The sequence below is a fragment of the Hippocampus guttulatus genome, chromosome 11, assembly GCF_054856545.1.
Source record: "Hippocampus guttulatus isolate MCC_2025c chromosome 11, RoL_Hgut_1.0, whole genome shotgun sequence".
NCBI lineage: Eukaryota > Metazoa > Chordata > Actinopteri > Syngnathiformes > Syngnathidae > Hippocampus > Hippocampus guttulatus.
This window is the reverse complement of record NC_141271.1, coordinates 19,407,745-19,426,308: the sequence shown is the minus strand read 5'-3', so window position 1 is coordinate 19,426,308 and position 18,564 is coordinate 19,407,745. Positions and strand designations below refer to the sequence as shown.

General features: G+C 42.3%; 1 protein-coding gene across 1 annotated transcript; it reads left to right on the top strand.

Annotated features, from left to right (window-relative positions):
- The first annotated feature begins 5,430 nt into the window (after window positions 1-5,430).
- LOC147198534 (radixin-like) lies at window positions 5,431-18,210 on the top strand. Its single transcript, XM_086123587.1, has 14 exons — window positions 5,431-5,898; window positions 9,173-9,248; window positions 13,377-13,460; window positions 14,160-14,255; window positions 14,353-14,475; window positions 14,717-14,868; window positions 14,950-15,033; window positions 15,211-15,357; window positions 15,864-15,960; window positions 16,036-16,199; window positions 16,602-16,893; window positions 17,115-17,207; window positions 17,385-17,600; window positions 17,764-18,210. The coding sequence occupies exons 2-14, from the start codon at window positions 9,231-9,233 to the stop codon at window positions 17,926-17,928; spliced, it is 1,731 nt and encodes a 576-aa protein (XP_085979713.1). The 5' UTR covers window positions 5,431-5,898; window positions 9,173-9,230; the 3' UTR covers window positions 17,929-18,210.
- Window positions 18,211-18,564: the final 354 nt, after the last annotated feature.

Sequence of the window (18,564 nt, the reverse complement as noted above, 5' to 3'; positions counted from 1 at the left end):
AGTAATTGTTCTCGCATTCCTCTTTGGGGTCTCATTAAAAAAAAAAAAAAAAAAAAAAGACATTTGCAAACATCTGATTTTACTTTGGAAAACAATGACCAAACCAGGAAATGAATCAGTTTCAAAGTAGGTGGCAAGTACATCAGTTCATCACGTGTGATCTTGCTTTATTCTCCTTCGGTTGCTTATCACTGAACAATACCAAGCAAACCACAATTAGCGGTCATTAAATGGATGGAATAATGGGTAGAATAATCATTTCTAAAAATATTCTAGAGCGACAGTCTGAGTTTCAAGTCAGGGTTATGAGCTCTTTGTCGAGAGAATTTGTTTTTGTGCCATTTACACAGTGCGGCAAAATCAAAGGGCATCCAAAAAAATGCAACCTAAGTGCATGTTAGAGGTCGTCGTGCCTTCAGGCGCATTCATAACGACCCGGTTCACCAGCGTGACAGCAACAAATTGCGCTTGCCGCCAGATTCACAGCATCCTTGTCTCCTGACTTGACTATTTTGAACGTCCCCTTTGAACCGCGCTCAAATGTCTTCTGTCTAGTTTGCGAAACCACTGTGCCTCGGGCTAGCTGCAGCTTCTCACCCACAAGTGCAGACGACGCGCATCACAATGTTGCTTTTGTGCATGTGCAACCGCTACTCAACGTATTGCGTGTGGTGGTGGACGCATCTTGGTCGATATCACCTACGGATGGTTCGAGGTTGATCGACCCAAAACTGAGTCTTGGAATTGCCATGGCATGAGCCTTGTTTTAACAACAACAGCAACAACACCGAATAGTTGTTACTGAGAGGTATGTATTCTTTATCCTCTGCAATGAACGACTATCATTAGTGCAGCTACTTAGAGCTGTTTTAAAACTCCTGTTCAGTTGTGTCCCTTTGACTGCATTCGACGAGCCCCCTGTGGACAAGTCACGCACAGCAGAAGGAGCCGCAATAAATTAACCATAAAACTCAAAATTCTTGAATCTGTTGCGCTCGACTTCGTAATCGTATGAAAATCAGTTTTTATATATTATTAAAAAGTGATCGGGCCATTTGCAGAGGCCTTGTACCATCTCACCAGCTCTGATGCTGCCTCTGAGGTCTTTGTGTGGAGTTGACGTCCATCATAATTCCAGCGCGTAGTTCAGATGGTTTGTTATGTAAGATCCACAAGAATGTCTGCGGACAAGACCCGGCAGAGTCTCCTAATTACGGTGAAGCGGGTCCGTATTTGTGATTTAAATATGGCCTCTGACACCGAAGCGAAAATGGGAGCACATGGCAAATTCTACTTGTATTTGACTGACAGGCGTCTGCCCTGCGTCGACTGTTCTGCCAATTCTGTTCGTTATCGCCAGAGAGTCTGCGGTTTTGTTGCTGTGGGTCAGAAGCTAACATTCAGGTCTGAAGTTTCAGTTTCAGGCCGGATTTAGCGATTCGGTTTTCAAATAAGGGTTTCAAGCCAGACTTCAATTTTCAAAACAGAGTTTCAAGGCAAACTCTGTGAACAAAACCTTTGTTTCCGACACAGATGATGATACGACAATGTCTCTGACTGTCGCAGTACAGCGCCAACTACTGCAATGGAGGACTTAATGTCAGATTTTACTTTGCCTTCAGTGTCAGTGGCTGATATCGTCAGCCACCGTAGGTACTCGAGTATACCTTCATATATAGGCCGGCATTGGCCCAATACCTGTTGTCAGTACTCGCACATCCCTAAAATCAATGTTAAGAGTTTCTGCTTAAGGTGCTATATTAGGGTTTCAAGTCTATGTTGGGGTTTCAATCTGGGGTTCTAAAGAAGCATTGAAAGTTTTCAATTAGGGTTTGAAGCACGTGTTTTGGTTTCAGTAACAAGATGGAGAGTACAGAGCATCTAATCTGACTCACACAAACTTGATTTTTGACTATCTGCCTGGTAACAAAAACACTCATCTAGCGTGTACGGTGCACACATACTGTACATTACATGATATCATTGTTTTTTGAAATTTAAAAATAACATTGGTTATGAGAGCGGCTAAAAATGGGCGTACCCAAGGCACGCCCACCTATCAGTCACCCAGCCACTGAAGGAATGTGACCTCTGCGAAGGTAAACACTCAGCTTTCGTTAGCTATGTATTGAATGTACGTTTTAAAGGCAAGTAAGGTAAACAATGGCAAAAAAAAAAAGATAAACAGTAAGTGAGTGTTCTCATTTCACAAGGCGCAGTACATATTTATATAACAGTCACACATTTACAGTCTAATAACTTCTATTCATCAGTACAGTATTTAAGGATCCATGGTTGGGGTTTCACATCAAGATATAGGTTTAAAGTTAGGGCTTCAAATAAGGGTTTCAAGAGAAGGTTTGGGTTTCAAGTTAGTGTTTCAAGCAAAGTTTAGGGTTTCAGATGAAGAGGTGGTTTGGCCGGGTTTCAAATAAAGGTTAGGGTTTCGAATTGGGGCTTCAACCAAGGATTTGGTTTTTGAAATAAGGTTTCCAGCAAGATTTCAGGTTTTGAGCCCGATTTAGGCTTTCAAACAAAGCTTAGAGATCATAAATTGGGTTAGGGTTTGGAATTAGGGCGTCATTGCAGAGTTAAGAGTTTCAAATTAAGATTGTATGCCTGTTTAGGGTATTAGAGTCAGGCCTTGAAATTAGGGTTTCAAATCAGATAACTCTCTTTCCAAAGAACACGCTGTTCAATTAAAAAAAAAAAAGCTAAAAGGCTGTTTTTTGAGTTGAGTTTGTGCTCATTTAGCATTTGATTTTGGAGAGATAACAGAACGCACTTATGATGTCTGATTATGAAAGCACAAAAAAGAAACGTTTAATGGCGCATTTCCAACTCAAACCTCCTCAATTGCTAAACAACGATCGTGCGTAATGACGTCAATAATCATGACAATGCGAACAATACACTCGTCTGCACACAAAAGTCACGATGGTCATTTTACATCATTTACATCGTTACGTGTGATGTGAACGTTCAAATTAAGTTCATAGCCGAGTTTTGATGACCAATGAAGCGCAAGGTTGTTTGCGCAGTGGTCCTTTACTGACACCGTGTGGACAAAGTGCAAACGTGCAGGATGCCTTTTGATGAGTCTCGGTTGCCTCGGCGACGACGCGTCGTGCAAACAAAGTCACCACACGGTGTCAGTGTTTGACAATATTAAGATGAAGCTGAACGCTGAAGTACACAAAAGCCAGAAGAATATTTTAATGCCACGAGAATGCAATATGATACACTGTTTTTGCTCACAAAAAAGCTACTTCAACAAAAACGGCATATTTGACCTGATAAGGTTAAGCGTCATGACTAAAAGTATGTATTTTGCTTTAAAGGTTTTTAGGCAGCATTTGGCCATAAAACAATATGAAGCATTACAAAAAAATATTATATTTTACATATCCAGGTGCTATTTTACCATCAAAATTATAGTTTTTACTTTTAATGGGTTGCCACGGAATAGTTAGATTTTTTCGAAAACCCAATACTTGCAGAATGCTTCATTCAGCTGTGAAAATCTTATGTTTTGCCACAACTACATAACTTGTTCCCTCAAAGTTATTAGGCCACAAAAACAACAACATAAAAAAATTGTGAGATTTGTGAGATTTGTTCAGAGAGAGGCAACAACAGGCCACAAAAATGTCACAAATTGACAAAATGTAAAAGAAATGTCGTACCCGTGCACCAAAAATGATGCAAAAAAATTATACTTTGCCACAAAATGTTGGAATTGAGCCAGTTACACATAGAAATGCCGGTTTTATGCATTAAAAGATTATATTAATAACAAAGGGGATAACAACATTTATTTTGCTGAAAGGCTATTTTCGCAACCAAGTTCAAGTCCAAACATGCAATATAAAATAAATAGTATAAAAGTTCAAGCAGTGACTCGAGGACTTTTTTTGTTCTTGTTTCTTCATAATGACAGATTCCTTTCATGGCTTCATTCATTGATGTCATTTGCATTGCATGTGTGCTTGATTTGACTATGGAAGATACGAATGAATAGACTCAGACAGGAAGATGTTGAGTGAAGAGCATGTGAGATGATTATTGTTACTGTTATTCATGCGTACACTTGCATGCAATGTATTTTCACTTTTTTTATATGATTGATCCTCATAATGTTATGCGCTTAAAGTCCTATTATGACCTACTTTATGAGGTCATGCATTAATGTCTTTAACAAAAAAAAAAACATTTTTAATGACCTGGCTATTTTTAATCAGTCAGGCCCCAGTTATAACATTTTAAGAAACTGATATTTGACCGCAAATCAAGTCGAGTCAAGTCAAGTACAACTTTGTCAAATGTGCTGTATAACAGATGAAATTTCTTCCCTCTCAAGACAACATAAAACAAGAGGAGCCGCTGCGGGTGTCCGCGCCGCAATCAAAAGAAAAGTTAACATAAAATGACAAAATAAATCAAGACAACACATAAGACACAGACAATCGTGCAATCAATTTCCTGCATGCACTTTGTTGTCTGAAGCAGTTACAGATGAAAGAGGAGCGAATTAAAGTGTCCTTTTCACCAATGGATCAAAGACGTCATGCTGCAATGTGCACACGTCTGCTACAAGCTAAGCTTGAAAGCAACAAGAAAATGTAACAAATGAAGGTGCAACACATGTCAAGTCAAGTCAACTGTATTTATAGAGCACTTTCAAACAGCCATCGCTGCATACAAAGTGCTGTACATGGAGCAAATTAACATGCACAAAAAACAGTAAGACAAATCTGTAATAAAGACGGTAGAAAGCACCAAACAGTAAAACCAAGAACAAATCTAAGTCATGCTGAGTCAAATGCCAAAGAATACAAGTCGACAGACAATATGAGAATTCATATCAAGGCCCAAAATAAGCAGTTTGTGTGTCCAAATATTGCACATCATTAACACACATTGAAGAACAAAATACAGAATTACAGATTTTTACGATTTTCCTATTATGGAAACGGTCTCAAAAAGCTTCACTGGGTTGCAGGTACACGTTAGAGTCATGCAACATCCTTTTAAGGGGGAGTGAACCTCAAAATGTTCCTGACAATAATATGTTCTTTGTGCCTCCACTAGTCTAAACACAGCATTCTCATATTACGTTTGTGGACTATGAGTTCAGCAGCAAAATGCACAGGTTTGTATACATCTTATGAGCTGGCCATTTTGCCACTTTTTGTCGACTGAAAATGACATCTCAGTTGCCCAGTCGTGATGCCGTGATTGGTCATTTCCAGAGCCCTGAGCAACTGTGATGTCATTTTCAGTTGAGAGGAAGTTTTTTTTAGGTTGATTTTTTTTTTTTTTGGGGGGGGGGTCAGACCAGAGGGGATTAATATCATTCCCCTTAATGTCAATGGGTTAAAGATGACTTGGATGAAAGTATTTTGACGTTATGGCACGAATTAAACTCGTATTTCAAGGCACCACTTTCACTCTAATATTTGAATATTTGAACCGACAACGTTTTCCTGTTCGGTGTAAATTGTTTTTTTCTGTAGTACAAGGAAAACAAACTTGAGCTTGTTGCAGAGGGGAGGGGCGAGCGAAGGGCGACTTGGCGAGCAGAGACGAGCGAGAGAGTGTGAGGCTGTGGGTGAGCCGCTCAGCGCTCACCACTGTCACGCCTGACTACAAACTTGGTCAGCCATATTGACGACGCACGTACGTGTGTGACTTTGTGACGAGTCTTACCCGTGTCAGTGAGCTCCGTGTCCGGTCAGCGCCGTCGAAGCAGCGGGCTATTTTTACTTGCTGTGTGGATATATAAAGCGACGGCACCCGGCTCAAGAGGAGGAGGAGGCACAGAGCGGTCCACTGGTGGCGGGGTGACAACACTCCATCGCAGGCATCCTTTTATCTTGACGCAGCGCGGCCGTGCTGGTGAGTACCGCCCGGGGTTGGTTGTTTTTGTCAACTTCGAATATTTGTTGACTCTTCGGCGTATTCCGGCGCCTACTTGGAAGCCATCTTGTGAGTAGAAGGCGAATATGTGTCACATTTGCCGCTGAGGTGAGGTGCGTCATTAGCGGACAGGCTAATTAGTTACCCCCCCCCCCCCCCCCCCCCCCCGTACACAGGGGCATCTCCGGGGAACCTTGGATGATTAATAGCCGCATTGTGGCGCTGGTTCATGCCTCGTTGAGACAACATTTTAACGTGGGGCTCGTATAAGATTCACCCTGATGATTGGAAGCGTTTTTGGAGCAACTTTTTAGTCTCGAGACGTACCTGACTGCCCACTGACAGCGAGAGTCCTTGTACGGTGTGGGTAGCGGGATAACAACACTATCCCTTGGAGGCATCCTTTATCTCAGCATAGAGCTGTCGAGCCGGGCGTTTATCACCTTTTCACCTTAGGCGTTTTCCAGTTACAACTTTGCAGTCATTGTGGTGAAGAGCGCATACTGCCCGATGTGTCACTTTTGTCGCCGCGACGAGGTCCGTCGTTAGCGGGCAGGCTAATTATAATTACCCCCAACACCCAGGGGACACAACCGGGGCACGTTTTATGACTTGTAGCCGTATTCAGGAGCTGGCTCGTGTCTCGTTGAGATATGACGTGTGGCTCTTTTTATATTCCTTTGTCATCGTCACAAGAGTGTTAGAAGCAACTTTTGGGTCAGGGGACCTACCTGGCTCCCTACTCGATTAGCCGGCGGCTACATCGATTTATGTGAACACGACTAGCTTTTGGACATGTTGAGGCACATTAAGGTAGCCCGAGTTCATTTGTTCCAGTGAGTCATCCCCACTTCCCTTTTAAAGCAGCTCTGAATCAGTCGCATCATCCGCTATTTTAGCCTGTTTAGCACGTCACTAGCTGTCATTTAAACGCGACAGTTAACAAGGCGGCACCGCCGTTAGCCAACCCAGCATTCTGTAGCCTCAAATCGAAGCGGTGAGTTTGAAATCACGCTGATTGGGCAATTGACAGCGCGTGGGAGTTGTGATTGGTTACGTCGCTTGTCGCTTACGTCCCACTCCAGTGTCAAACCGAAGGAGTGAGTTTTACAGCCCCGCTGATTGGACAACAGGGAGCGGGGGAGTATTGTAATTGGCTGATTTGTTTGTCGTTCACGCCCCTTGCACCAGTCATTTGGCACTCGATGGGAGGGATGGAAATACCAACTTACTTAGATATTCCTTCTGCTCTTAGTATTTATTGTAACATGTTGACTTGCAAGAAAACCAGATTCCATTTGTTCTTTTTAACCTTTGCTAGAAAAGAGTCACACTCTCCCTTCCAAATATCAAAGGATACATGCTTATCACTACTGCAAGAAAATGCTTTGCTTGAGAAATATATTCATAATCCAATTAAGTCACACACCAGTTGTCACTAAGATTTTGTTTTGTATATCTATTGACGTATTGTATATGTATAAAAGAGCATGAGAACAGTAGGCCAAAGTTGAAGCAGGAAGTGTCAACGGAAATGAAAATGCTTCGTGTCAGGACTTATCTAAACTATTGAGGTGCCTCGTAACTTTTGCAACTACACAAGCTAAATACTAAGTATATGTGACAGCTGATCAAAGGACCGATGCTTTGAATATTATATCAAATTTCAATTGGACTTACAAAATACAGCTTTTGTTGTGATTTTTTTAAATGTAAAATTGCTACTTTTCCCCCCTCATGTTTGTATTTTATTCCTGTTAAATGACCCCCAAAAAATGACAAATGTTTTCTAAATCATACAACTCTTAATTCTCCTTGTCTCATTATATGCAACATAATGTCATCCCATATATCAGATAGCATGCGTACGCACCTAGACACTCTGTTTTTACAAACACACACACACTGACCCACAGTGGTCAGTGTGCGTTGCCATCAAGCCTGGACCATTAAACTGATTAAAATACACTGTGTGCAATCACATTCACTGTGCTGGATGCGGAACAAAGCCGATTGACGATGTGATTCCAGCCAAAAGTGATAACAAAGCAAGTGAGTGCTATAAAATTATATGGGGCTAAATCTAGTCTGTTTACTAGACCAAACGTCTTCAAAGCCATGCACAACTATCATGTCTACCCGAAATCTTAATCTCCACCATAACTCACTAGAAGCCTCTATCAGGTGTCCCAGCTTTAGATTGAAGGTTATCTTTCTTTTATCTTTTTATTATTTTTTTAGACGAAATGATTTTAAAAAATGCATATTTATCATCTTACTGAAAGAAATCACTGGATGAAAGGGTTTGAGAGGTAGGAGACAATTACTGCTGACAGGACACAAAGCTAGATTTTATTGTTGAAAAAAAAATCAAGCTTCATACTTGGACTGCAATGAAGAGAACAATGTTCAACATGATGGGGGGGGAGTGATAAATTTCTTTGGACTTCACAGTATTCCAAGAAAGAGATTTTTTTGGGGGGGTGAGGGGCGCGAGGGGGATTTGAAGTCATTTCATGAGAAAATTAAAACATAAAAAGTTCTAATATTAGGAGACAGAAACTGAGGAAAATGGTACAAGAAAAATGTTATTGTAGGAGGGAAAAGTTGTAATGATTTGGCTAAAATATTGCTTTGGTACCAGTAAAAAGTTGTAATGGTACGAGAAACGTTGTACTGGTAATTAGACTAAAGCTGTAATGATATGGATCAGGAGTCACAATAAATAGTATGAGTAAAGTGCATAGTTCCATGAGTAAAATTCACAGTGGTACCGTAAAGTTTTTGTGATAACATACAAGTTTTGTTCAATTCCCCCAAATGAGGAAATGAGCCACAAAGCCAAAAAAGTCTGAATGTTTTCACAAGCCAATGTTCAAGAAAATGCTAACCTAGTTTATATTTGAGCTAAAAAAAATGTCAACAAAATACCATTGACATCTGCAGAATACAAAGAAGGCGACATGGCCTCCTGTTCTAGGCCACATTTACCTTCAGGACTTGTCCTCAAAGCAACGTAATAATTCCAAGGTGTCAAACTGAAGTCAATGTCCTTAATTCCGAAAGCCTAGTTGGGATTATATAAATGAACGATCCATTTTAATATGTAAATCCTCTTGCAATGAAAATGTAGGAAAGTTAAAGAAGAAAGCGTGACCTACATTCGCTGTAGGTCACAATTCTTTGGTAACGTTCCAAATGTAACATCTTTTTGTTCACTGTTAAGGCTCTTTGTGTGTTTTGTCGTCGGCAGGAAGACGCAAGACGACTTCTCTCTCTTTTCTCAGCAGCGGAGGACGGGCAGAGAGAGGATGAAGATGCCCAAGCCGGTGAGTTGTTCCTTTAATTTCACAAAATACAACCCCCCCCCCCCCCCCCCCCAAAATTTACAAAACACTGTCAAGCTGGACATAGGTTTCCACTAAATCACGACAATGTGGAAGTTTGCGTTTGGTAATAAGTCAAAACACTAATAAAATGGACATACAAGCAAAAAATTGGGCATTCACATAAGAATAGCAACAACATGGATGTAAAAATTGCCTTAATGTGGACTTGGAAGGTTTTTTGCTCAGTAGCAATAATGTGGACATCGTAGGACTGGTCAGAAAGCTTTATTTGGATGGCAACAATCTGCACGTACAAAGTCCAAATAGCCTGAAATTGGACGTTGAAAATTTTCATTGAATAGCACAACATGGGTATCAACGTAAAAAGTTCGCTGAAAGTGCATGCAACGTATTCATCAAATTACAACAACGTGGTGATCCTTTTACAGAAAGAATCTTAGGACTTAGAACTTGGTCCCATTTGACTCATTTAGTCATTTAATCATGTATTCATTTCTTTATTATTCACAGGAGTGTGATAGAGAAAGAGAAAGGCAGTTGTCAGAAGTGGGGCGGGGGGGGGGGGGGGGGCAAGTGTGTGTGTGTGAGAGAGAGGAAGACCGAGAACGAGAGAGGGAGACTTTGTTGAAGTCCACTTGCCATATCCAATGCCGCCTTGAGGGGAAACTCCCAGTCTGGTTACATTATCCCCCGTGACCCCTACGCAAACACACGGGGCCCTTTCACTGCCTGCTCTGTGCCTTGTGGCGCCCTGCAGCCACGCTTGTTAAAAACACCTCAGCTAGCTTAGCTTTGTTAGCTGCGTATCCGGACTTAAAACAGTGCCAATTCACTGCGGCGCCCCCTAAGTTGTCTTTTAATGCCGTTTGTGTATGTTGTGTATTGATATGCTCAAAGGCGCCCACTGTCCGACTAAAAACGAAATATCTCACCTCAAGGCAAACGATTCTGTCATCCACATCGTAGTGTGTACCCCCAGCCCCAACCTTACAGAAAGCCTTTAATACATCACAAAAGAAAATGACTGTGGTTCCATAATCTTTTCCTTCCAATGCTTTCCCAAAGGTCTTTGAGCCTTGAGTGATGCAATTCATAAAACCATGTGCTGAAGAAGCATTTTAAAAGGCAGAAATTAATCCGCACGCACATTTACCATCGTGGCTGACCCGCTCCTTCTGCACTTAAAGCGGCGCCGTTATAAAACGGGCTTGCGTGTATTTAACAGAACTACTTTCATGTGTGAAAAAAAAAAACAGGCTTTCAAACTCTTCTACCTTTGTTTAGTTGGGGGGTTGGTTTTTTAATTTATTTTTTTACAAAGTCAAATTTTCCTGTTCTATTGTTAGATCATTTTGCTTGAATTTAGTCACATGTTCCCTTTTCCATCTTGTTTTTGCAGTGTAATGTGTGCACTCACATACCCGAATTTGATGATGGTGCCTCGTCCCCTCTCATGTTTCATTTATTATAAAGCCTATGAGCGTCCCACAATGCAACACTTCAAACACACCTCACACACGCACAACAAGAGCAAATTGATCATTTCCTCATGCTTACGTGATGCAGCCGACAAACAGAGCTGATGTAACGGAGAGGCGTTTGCTTGCAAGGTGTCTTGCCGCCGCATCCCATAGAAAAGCTTTTTATATGTTGAACGTGTTTAAGAACTACAAAGGGAAACAATACAGCCCCCCCCCCCCAAAAAAAAATGACACCCTGAGGGAGGTCCAGTAGTGCAGGAGAATCTAAAAGACATAGATAAGTATTTTTTAATATGTGGTCGTACGTTCCATCACTCTCTTACTGGAATGAGAACAAAGTTCAAGTATTGAGCGAAAAACTTTGTAATTGTAAGGAGAAAAAAGTTGTAACGGTGGAAGAATAGTGTTAAATTAGCCATGTAAGATGGGAAAAAATAGGGTACGAGAAAAAAATTGTGATCGTGGGAGAATACTCATTTTTAAAAAATATGAGCAAAAAGCTGGTCATTTTAAATAAAAATGAATTGCTAAATAACATTCTGTGAGAAAATTAAAATTCAAAATATAACAAAGAAGTTGTAATTTTACGTACTTATTTTTGTAACTATTAATTTTACATGCGTAATTTAAAAAAAGAAATGCTACAATTTATATGCAAAAAAATCTATTACGAGTAGCTGGAATTAGCAAGAATCTTTTATAAATTTACATAAAAACATCAAAATATTGTGACAAAATTGTATTTGATATAAAGAACAAAAATCTTATGAGGGGGAAAAAATGTCAAAAGTAGTAATTTTATGCACAAAAAAGAGAGAAGGTTCAAATTCACACAAAAATAATCTGGGAGAAGGGTGTTTATACACACACACACGCATGCATGCGTGTGTATGCACGTGTGTGTGTGTGTGTGTGTGAGAGAGTGAGAACGGGGCCATATGTTGCCTGTGAGGTCACCTTGTGTGCATGCAAGGCTGCAGCTTGTCGATAAGGTTTCGCCGCTATGCAAACAAAGCATATGTCAAGCATTGATGGCTTCATGGATGGCGCTACTCGGGGAAGAATTCATTCAGGCCCGACTAGGCTTGCTGCCCACAAAAACAAATGACTGTTAACAACAGGACCATTTTAGTGTTGGAACAAAACACATTTTCTCTTGCACCATTGCAACTGTTTGTGGTAGCATTACAGTATTTCTTTTCCTCATATACAGTTACAGTTATTTTCATAAACAGTAGGACTTTATTCAGATCTCCTCGGAACGTGACAGCTGTTCTGCTTTCATCCTCTTAGGATTGTGCCATTAAACATTGTTCATTCATAATTTTAATAATTTATAATGATGTCAGCAGTGCATGATTTCCGTTTGTCATTTCTTCCCATAAAGCATATGCAGATACACGAGTTAATATCCCGTTATGTGGAGAATAAAAAAAAAAATTAAAAAACGACGTTTTTAGCATTTCGCCTACAAGTGCATTCGAACGCAATCACTTTATTCTTGTCATATGGCAGCATCAGTCACCAGAGCGCGGCATGAATCCAGGCCCGACCACTCTGCTGCCTAAACGGGTGGCGCTCACATGGGCGGCAAGCTAAGCTCGAAACCAGTCCCGCGCGAGTACATCACTTCTTCGAATGCCCCATCGTCGCTAATCTGGAGCACAGTGCAAGATGTCACCGGACAGACGCTGCCAGGCGGTCAGGCCGGATTATCCAGATTGTTTTACGGAGTTGACCGCTTCCAGATTGCGAGGAGCACAATGAAGTCAGGGGCAGGGCCGCTGAAGAATATTGACGCGGAGACGAAACGAGGCTCCATTTTGTGGCGGCGGCTTTCTCGAGAGCCTTCCTGTCTCGTAACAATGTAGGCCAACACGTCGGGTCGGCATGTGCTTTGTGTTGGTGTGTAGCGGGACCGCCTAGCGACACTGTTTGTGTGTGTCCGTGTCCAGACTCAGACAGCCATAATTAAAAGCTCCTTGCCGCTAAGCTGGTTATCAGGCTTGGAAGGGCAGCGGCGATGAACTTATTCACCTCGTCCTCGCACACATGCACACAGCATTTCACTTTATTGACATCAATTACAAAACTTTGGCCTCAGAAGATCTAGATTGTGTGTGTATTCATCCCAAACCTGCATTTGTATTACAGGGTTCCCACAGGTCCTTAAAATGTATAAATATCCATAAAAAAGGAGTTATAAAATTATGTTCTTAATTTTCAGGGAAAGCTTCTAAAATCAATAAAAATCCTTAAAAGTTAACCTGTCGGGCTACATGCCTTCCTGGTTCCCGCTCTGCTTTTCCCGCCGTCTCCGATCGGTTCCGATGATGATCACTTCAGGGCATTTCAGGCCAATTTAACATACAGTACGTCAAATAAAGGGTTAGCTGATTGCCCCTTAAAATAAAGATGTGCCCTTCCTTTGGCAGCAAGGATTTGAACACCAGTTCAGTGATATGTGGCTTTCTGTTCATGAAATCCACCGTGAATCCCCTGCTGAATGTAGAAGTCCTTAAAAATGGCAAAATTAGCCCTCAAAAGTCCTTAAAGGTCCATAAATAAAAAGCAGGTGGAAGAGTGGGAATTCTGTAATTATGATTTTTTTGAAATTGTCATGCAGACGAACGTCCGTGTTACCACCATGGATGCTGAGCTGGAGTTTGCCATCCAGCCCAACACAACAGGCAAGCAGCTCTTTGACCAGGTGAGCATGCACAAAATGGGGTGTGTTTTTATTTTATTTTTTTAAAATAAAGACTCCTCCCTTCCGAGTCATCTTTTGTTGCTCCATCAAAGCACAGGCGGCGCTGGCAATGTGTGCCAGTAGGTGCTCGGGTCGCTTCTGGTTCTGTCTCATGTTAGCCTGACAAAGATCTCTTTGTGCCTATACGTATGTGTGTGCCTGTTAAAGGGCGGCTTTCAGCATTGTTTCGGCCCTGAAAGGTTTCAGTGATGCAGAGGGAGGAAAACAAATGAAAGGGAAGGCTTGGGCTTCTTTTATGGGTTCTGCTTGTCCTAAGGAGGCCACACAGCCGATTGGCGCAAGCGTCTGCGACAATACTTGTCATCTTAAATCAGTCATCAACCGTTCCCGGTCCTTGTAAGACCGCTGACATCGGGCAGAAGTCATCATGTCTGCTTTTTGGTTTTTAATTCTGCTTTCACAACCTGCTTCTTAAAAGGCTTCGAGCTGATTCTCTTCACGTTCAAATCCAGAAGGCGAGTGTAACAAAATCAACACATCAATGAAAATCTGTATGGCAAGGTGGTGAAGTCACAGTCAGGCTAATTTCACCTGGCCAACAGATTCTCAACTTCCAAGCTAAATGCAAGATCGGGGGAACTTCATTCACTACACAAACTAAAAAAAAAACAACAAAAAAATCACCTACTTGTTCTGCAGGTGGTGAAGACAGTTGGTCTGAGGGAGGTTTGGTTCTTCGGCCTCCAGTACATCGACAGCAAAGGCTACGTCACGTGGCTAAAGCTCAACAAGAAGGCGAGTGACACGGAAGACAACGCCACCCTAAATGCACCACTGTATTGTTTCCTCAAGAGGATACAGTGTTTATTGTTTTGTTTTGTTTTCCACCCAGGTGACGCAGCAGGATGTGAAAAAGGAGAACCCTCTGCAATTCAAGTTCAGGGCCAAGTTTTTTCCAGAGGACGTCTCAGAGGAGCTCATCCAGGAGATCACGCAGAGGCTCTTTTTCCTTCAGGTACTTGAGGTTCTTTCAAATGCACACAATATGTCAAACAAAAATGTGCAGTCATCTAGTGGTCGACAGTGGAATTACACCCAACATAAACAGGAGGAAGAAGAAAATTGTTTTAAACTGCGCACAAAAATTCTGCAAAACACAAACCCGTGATGGAGGGGAGATTTTATATGCAGTAAAATCACTTGGACCAAACTTGTCCGCAAAATGTTCTTTTAAATTTCCATTTTGAACCACGCAGGTGAAGGAAGCCATCTTAAACGACGAGAACTACTGCCCCCCCGAGACCGCCGTGCTCTTGGCCTCCTATGCCGTCCAGGCCAAGTTTGCCGACCACAATAAGGACGTGCACAAGTCTGGCTACCTGGCGGCCGACCGCCTGCTGCCACAAAGGTACAAAACGAGCAATTGACTTTGATGATGAAGCCCTTTTGTTGTCATGGTGACGACGTATCTTCTCCGTCTGGGTGGCAGAGTTCTGGAGCAACACAAGCTGACAAAGGAACAGTGGGAGGACAGAATACAGACCTGGCACGAGGAACATCGAAGCATGCTCAGGTGGCTGCTATGTACAATGTTCAAGATGATCACCGTATGATACATTAGTGGTTTAAACGAGACATATGACGCATTATATGGTACACTCTAGATATAGAGAAAAGTTTGTACATTAGTATATGTAAACGTGATAGATTACATATGTATAGACAATTCGAACTCAAAATGTGCGCGCAGGGAGGATGCCATGATGGAGTACCTGAAGATCGCTCAGGACCTGGAGATGTACGGCGTCAACTACTTTGAGATCAAGAACAAGAAGGGCACCGAGCTGTGGCTGGGCGTCGACGCTCTCGGGCTCAACATCTACGAGCACGAAGACAAGTAACGCCGACAGACCATGAAAAAAACAACAACTTTGAGAATCATTGATTTAGTACAGGGAAGATAAAGCCGTCTGTTTTGATTTTTGAAAATGCATATTGTGGGTCATTTTGACCCGAACTCCTGCCTTTTCCTGCTTCAGCACGAGTATGGCATTTATTTGGGTATACTGCCCCCCTGTGGCGAGAAACTGTATTAGTTGGAAGCTGATGGCAGTAGTCCCTTCTAATACAGTATTAAAAAATACATATTTTTTGTGCCTGGTACAAATGTATTAGTGGCAGTGATAAAGAAGAAATGTCTATTTTATACACTTTATAATCACTATTTTAAAATAATTAAATAATTTTATGTATTCATTTATTTGATTATTATACTGTGAAAGTTTTGGTGTTACAACCCAAAACTTAATTATTGTCAGCAGTGATATTTCATTTACTTTTATGCAGCCCATCAACAATATTTTCAAAACATCACCCCTGATGTAATGACAATATTTTCCTCAGGTTGTCGCCCAAGATAGGCTTCCCCTGGAGCGAGATCCGAAACATCTCCTTCAACGACAAGAAGTTTGTCATCAAGCCCATCGACAAGAAAGCGCCCGTAAGTAGTCTTCTGAATACATTTCCGATGATTGATGATGATATATGGGGAAACCTCCAATGATGTGTGCTGCAGGACTTTGTGTTTTATGCGCCGCGCTTGCGCATCAACAAGCGCATCCTGGCACTGTGCATGGGGAACCACGAGCTGTACATGCGGCGCAGAAAGCCCGACACCATCGAAGTGCAGCAGATGAAAGCTCAGGCCCGGGAAGAAAAACATCACAAGCAGATGGAGAGGTACAACAACGCTTATTACAAGAGGAGGAGGAGGAGGACGACACTATTTCAACATTTATAATTTATATTAACTGATTAACTCACTCAGTACCAGCCAATTCTGGACTAAGTCTGAAAAGACGTTTAAAAACGTCTTTGGGAGTGAATGAGTTAAAGATAAGATATATTAAAATTTACATTCCTTAATGGAGAACTTTATCAGTTAATTCACATTTTAATGATCATTGTGATGATGAAACTACACATTTTTTATTGATACAATTTGAAAAATCAAAGGACCTTGGTCTCAGGCATTATCAATGAGGCAGTGTGAGCAATAGGGGGCAGTGTTGCTTCAACCTCCCTGCGTGGTTGCTTCTTAATGTCATGTCCCATGTCATGTCCTCCATCGCCCCGGTCCAGAGCGCAGCTGGAGAACGAGAAGAAGAAGCGCGAGCAAGCCGAGAAGGAGAAGCAGCGCATGGAGCGCGAGAAGGACGAGCTGATGGAGCGCCTGCGTAACATCGAGGAGCAGACTCAGCGAGCGCAGAAAGAGCTGGAGGAGCAGACCCGCAAGGCTCTGGAGCTGGAACAGGAGAGGAAGCGGGCCAAGGAGGAAGCCCAGCGTTTGGACAAGGAGCGGAGGGCCGCCGAGGAGGCCAAGGCTGCCCTCGCTCAGCAAGCCGCCGACCAGATGAAGAACCAGGAACAGCTGGTACGCCCGTTTCAATGTTTTGTCCCATCTATAATTGGTTCAGCATAGTGAGGGGGTAAAGCTACGATCCATTGCAACAGTGAGATTGTCTCTTAATCTAAACGAGGGCCCTACCGACTGGCTAATTAATCAGTTGGGCTCTGCTTTAACCTGTACCATCAATTTTCCGTCCTGCTCTGAATTGATTTTAGTGTGGCTAAAAAATGGGATGTGATTGACAGGCTGCTGAATTAGCCGAGTTCACCGCCAAAATTTCTCTGCTGGAAGAAGCCAAGAGGAAAAAGGAGGAAGACGCCACCGAATGGCAGCACAAAGTAAAACTTCACAACACGGAAGTGATAACTGAAATAAAAAAATTAAGATGTCGATTTATGTGGTTTTCAAGCTAATTTAAGCTGGAAATGAACAGGATGCCCGTTTATCTAAAAAAAAAAAAATACACACACACACACACACAAAACCTAATGACATCCTTTCTTCATCCCACACAGGCCATGGCGGCGCAGGAAGATTTAGAAAAGACGCGGGAGGAGCTGCGGGTGGCCATGACTTCACCCACTATGGCGCCGCACGAGCAGGACGAGCATGACGAGAGCAACGGAGAGGCCAGCGCCGAGCTCTTCAGTGACGGAATCAGCAGCCAGCGTAGCGAAGAGGAAAGAGTCACAGAGGCACACAAGAACCAGCGCGTCAAGGAGCAGCTGCAGGTCAGGGAATGGCGGGTGTAGAGTGAAAAAAAATAAGAATAATGTTGGATAGGGAGGAAAAACGTGTGTTTGTATATTCCTGACTTTTTTTTTTACAGATTTGCAAAAAAAGTTGCCTTTTTTTTTTTAAATTTTTCCTCCCTCCGTTATTTATTTTTGTCAGGCTCTGAGCTCCGAGCTGGCGGACGCTCGCGACGACAGCAAGAACACAGCCAACGATGTCCTTCACGCTGAGAACATGCGAGCCGGCCGCGACAAGTACAAGACGTTGCGGCAAATCCGGCAGGGCAACACCAAGCAGCGCGTCGACGAGTTTGAGTCCATGTGAGAGAGGCACAAAAAAAAAAAAAACAACCTCAGCAGAGACTTTCGCTTGCGCCTCGCCAAAGATCCGCCAATCCCCCCCCCAAAAAGCATCTTTTTACCAGACGACTCACGCGGATGACTCAAAAGCTTTAATGTCGCTCGCGGACTTTGATATCCGTCATTTTTTTTCTGTCTAGCATTGTTTTCAGCCATTTTGTTTCTTGCGTAGGATTCTCTTGCGTTTGACTTTGTTTCCTGTATATGTGGCTCAACAGCTGACCAGTAAAACTCACAAAACCAAAAATCAACCGCCTTGAGGCTTTTTGTGCCACCTTTCACTATTTTCCTTTAGTGTATATTTAACTTCAGCATTTCCATTTCCTTACGACTCTGAATCTACTATTGCATCAAATGCTAACTTCATGTGCGACCAGGAAACACGTGGCCCTACTCTGAGTATCTTGTAGGATGAAAAGAGACATTCCTGTAGCTCTTCTGCTGACCACTATACACGCAAACTAAACGCACTCGTCCTATCCCACGTTGTCACCTCGCCACTGCACAGTCTCCATATTTACCTCTTCAATGACATCCAAGCTTCACCAGGCAAGGTAAGAAATGTGCTTGTATTATCTGTAAATACTGCTGTGCTGTTGTT

Bases quoted from the DNA above. Each gene is read 5' to 3' on its own strand.
- LOC147198534 (XM_086123587.1), top strand. The intron at 14,869-14,949 runs GTACAAAACGAG...TCTGGGTGGCAG, and splicing joins GACCGCCTGCTGCCACAAAG to AGTTCTGGAGCAACACAAGC. The intron at 16,894-17,114 runs GTACGCCCGTTT...TGTGATTGACAG, and splicing joins TGAAGAACCAGGAACAGCTG to GCTGCTGAATTAGCCGAGTT.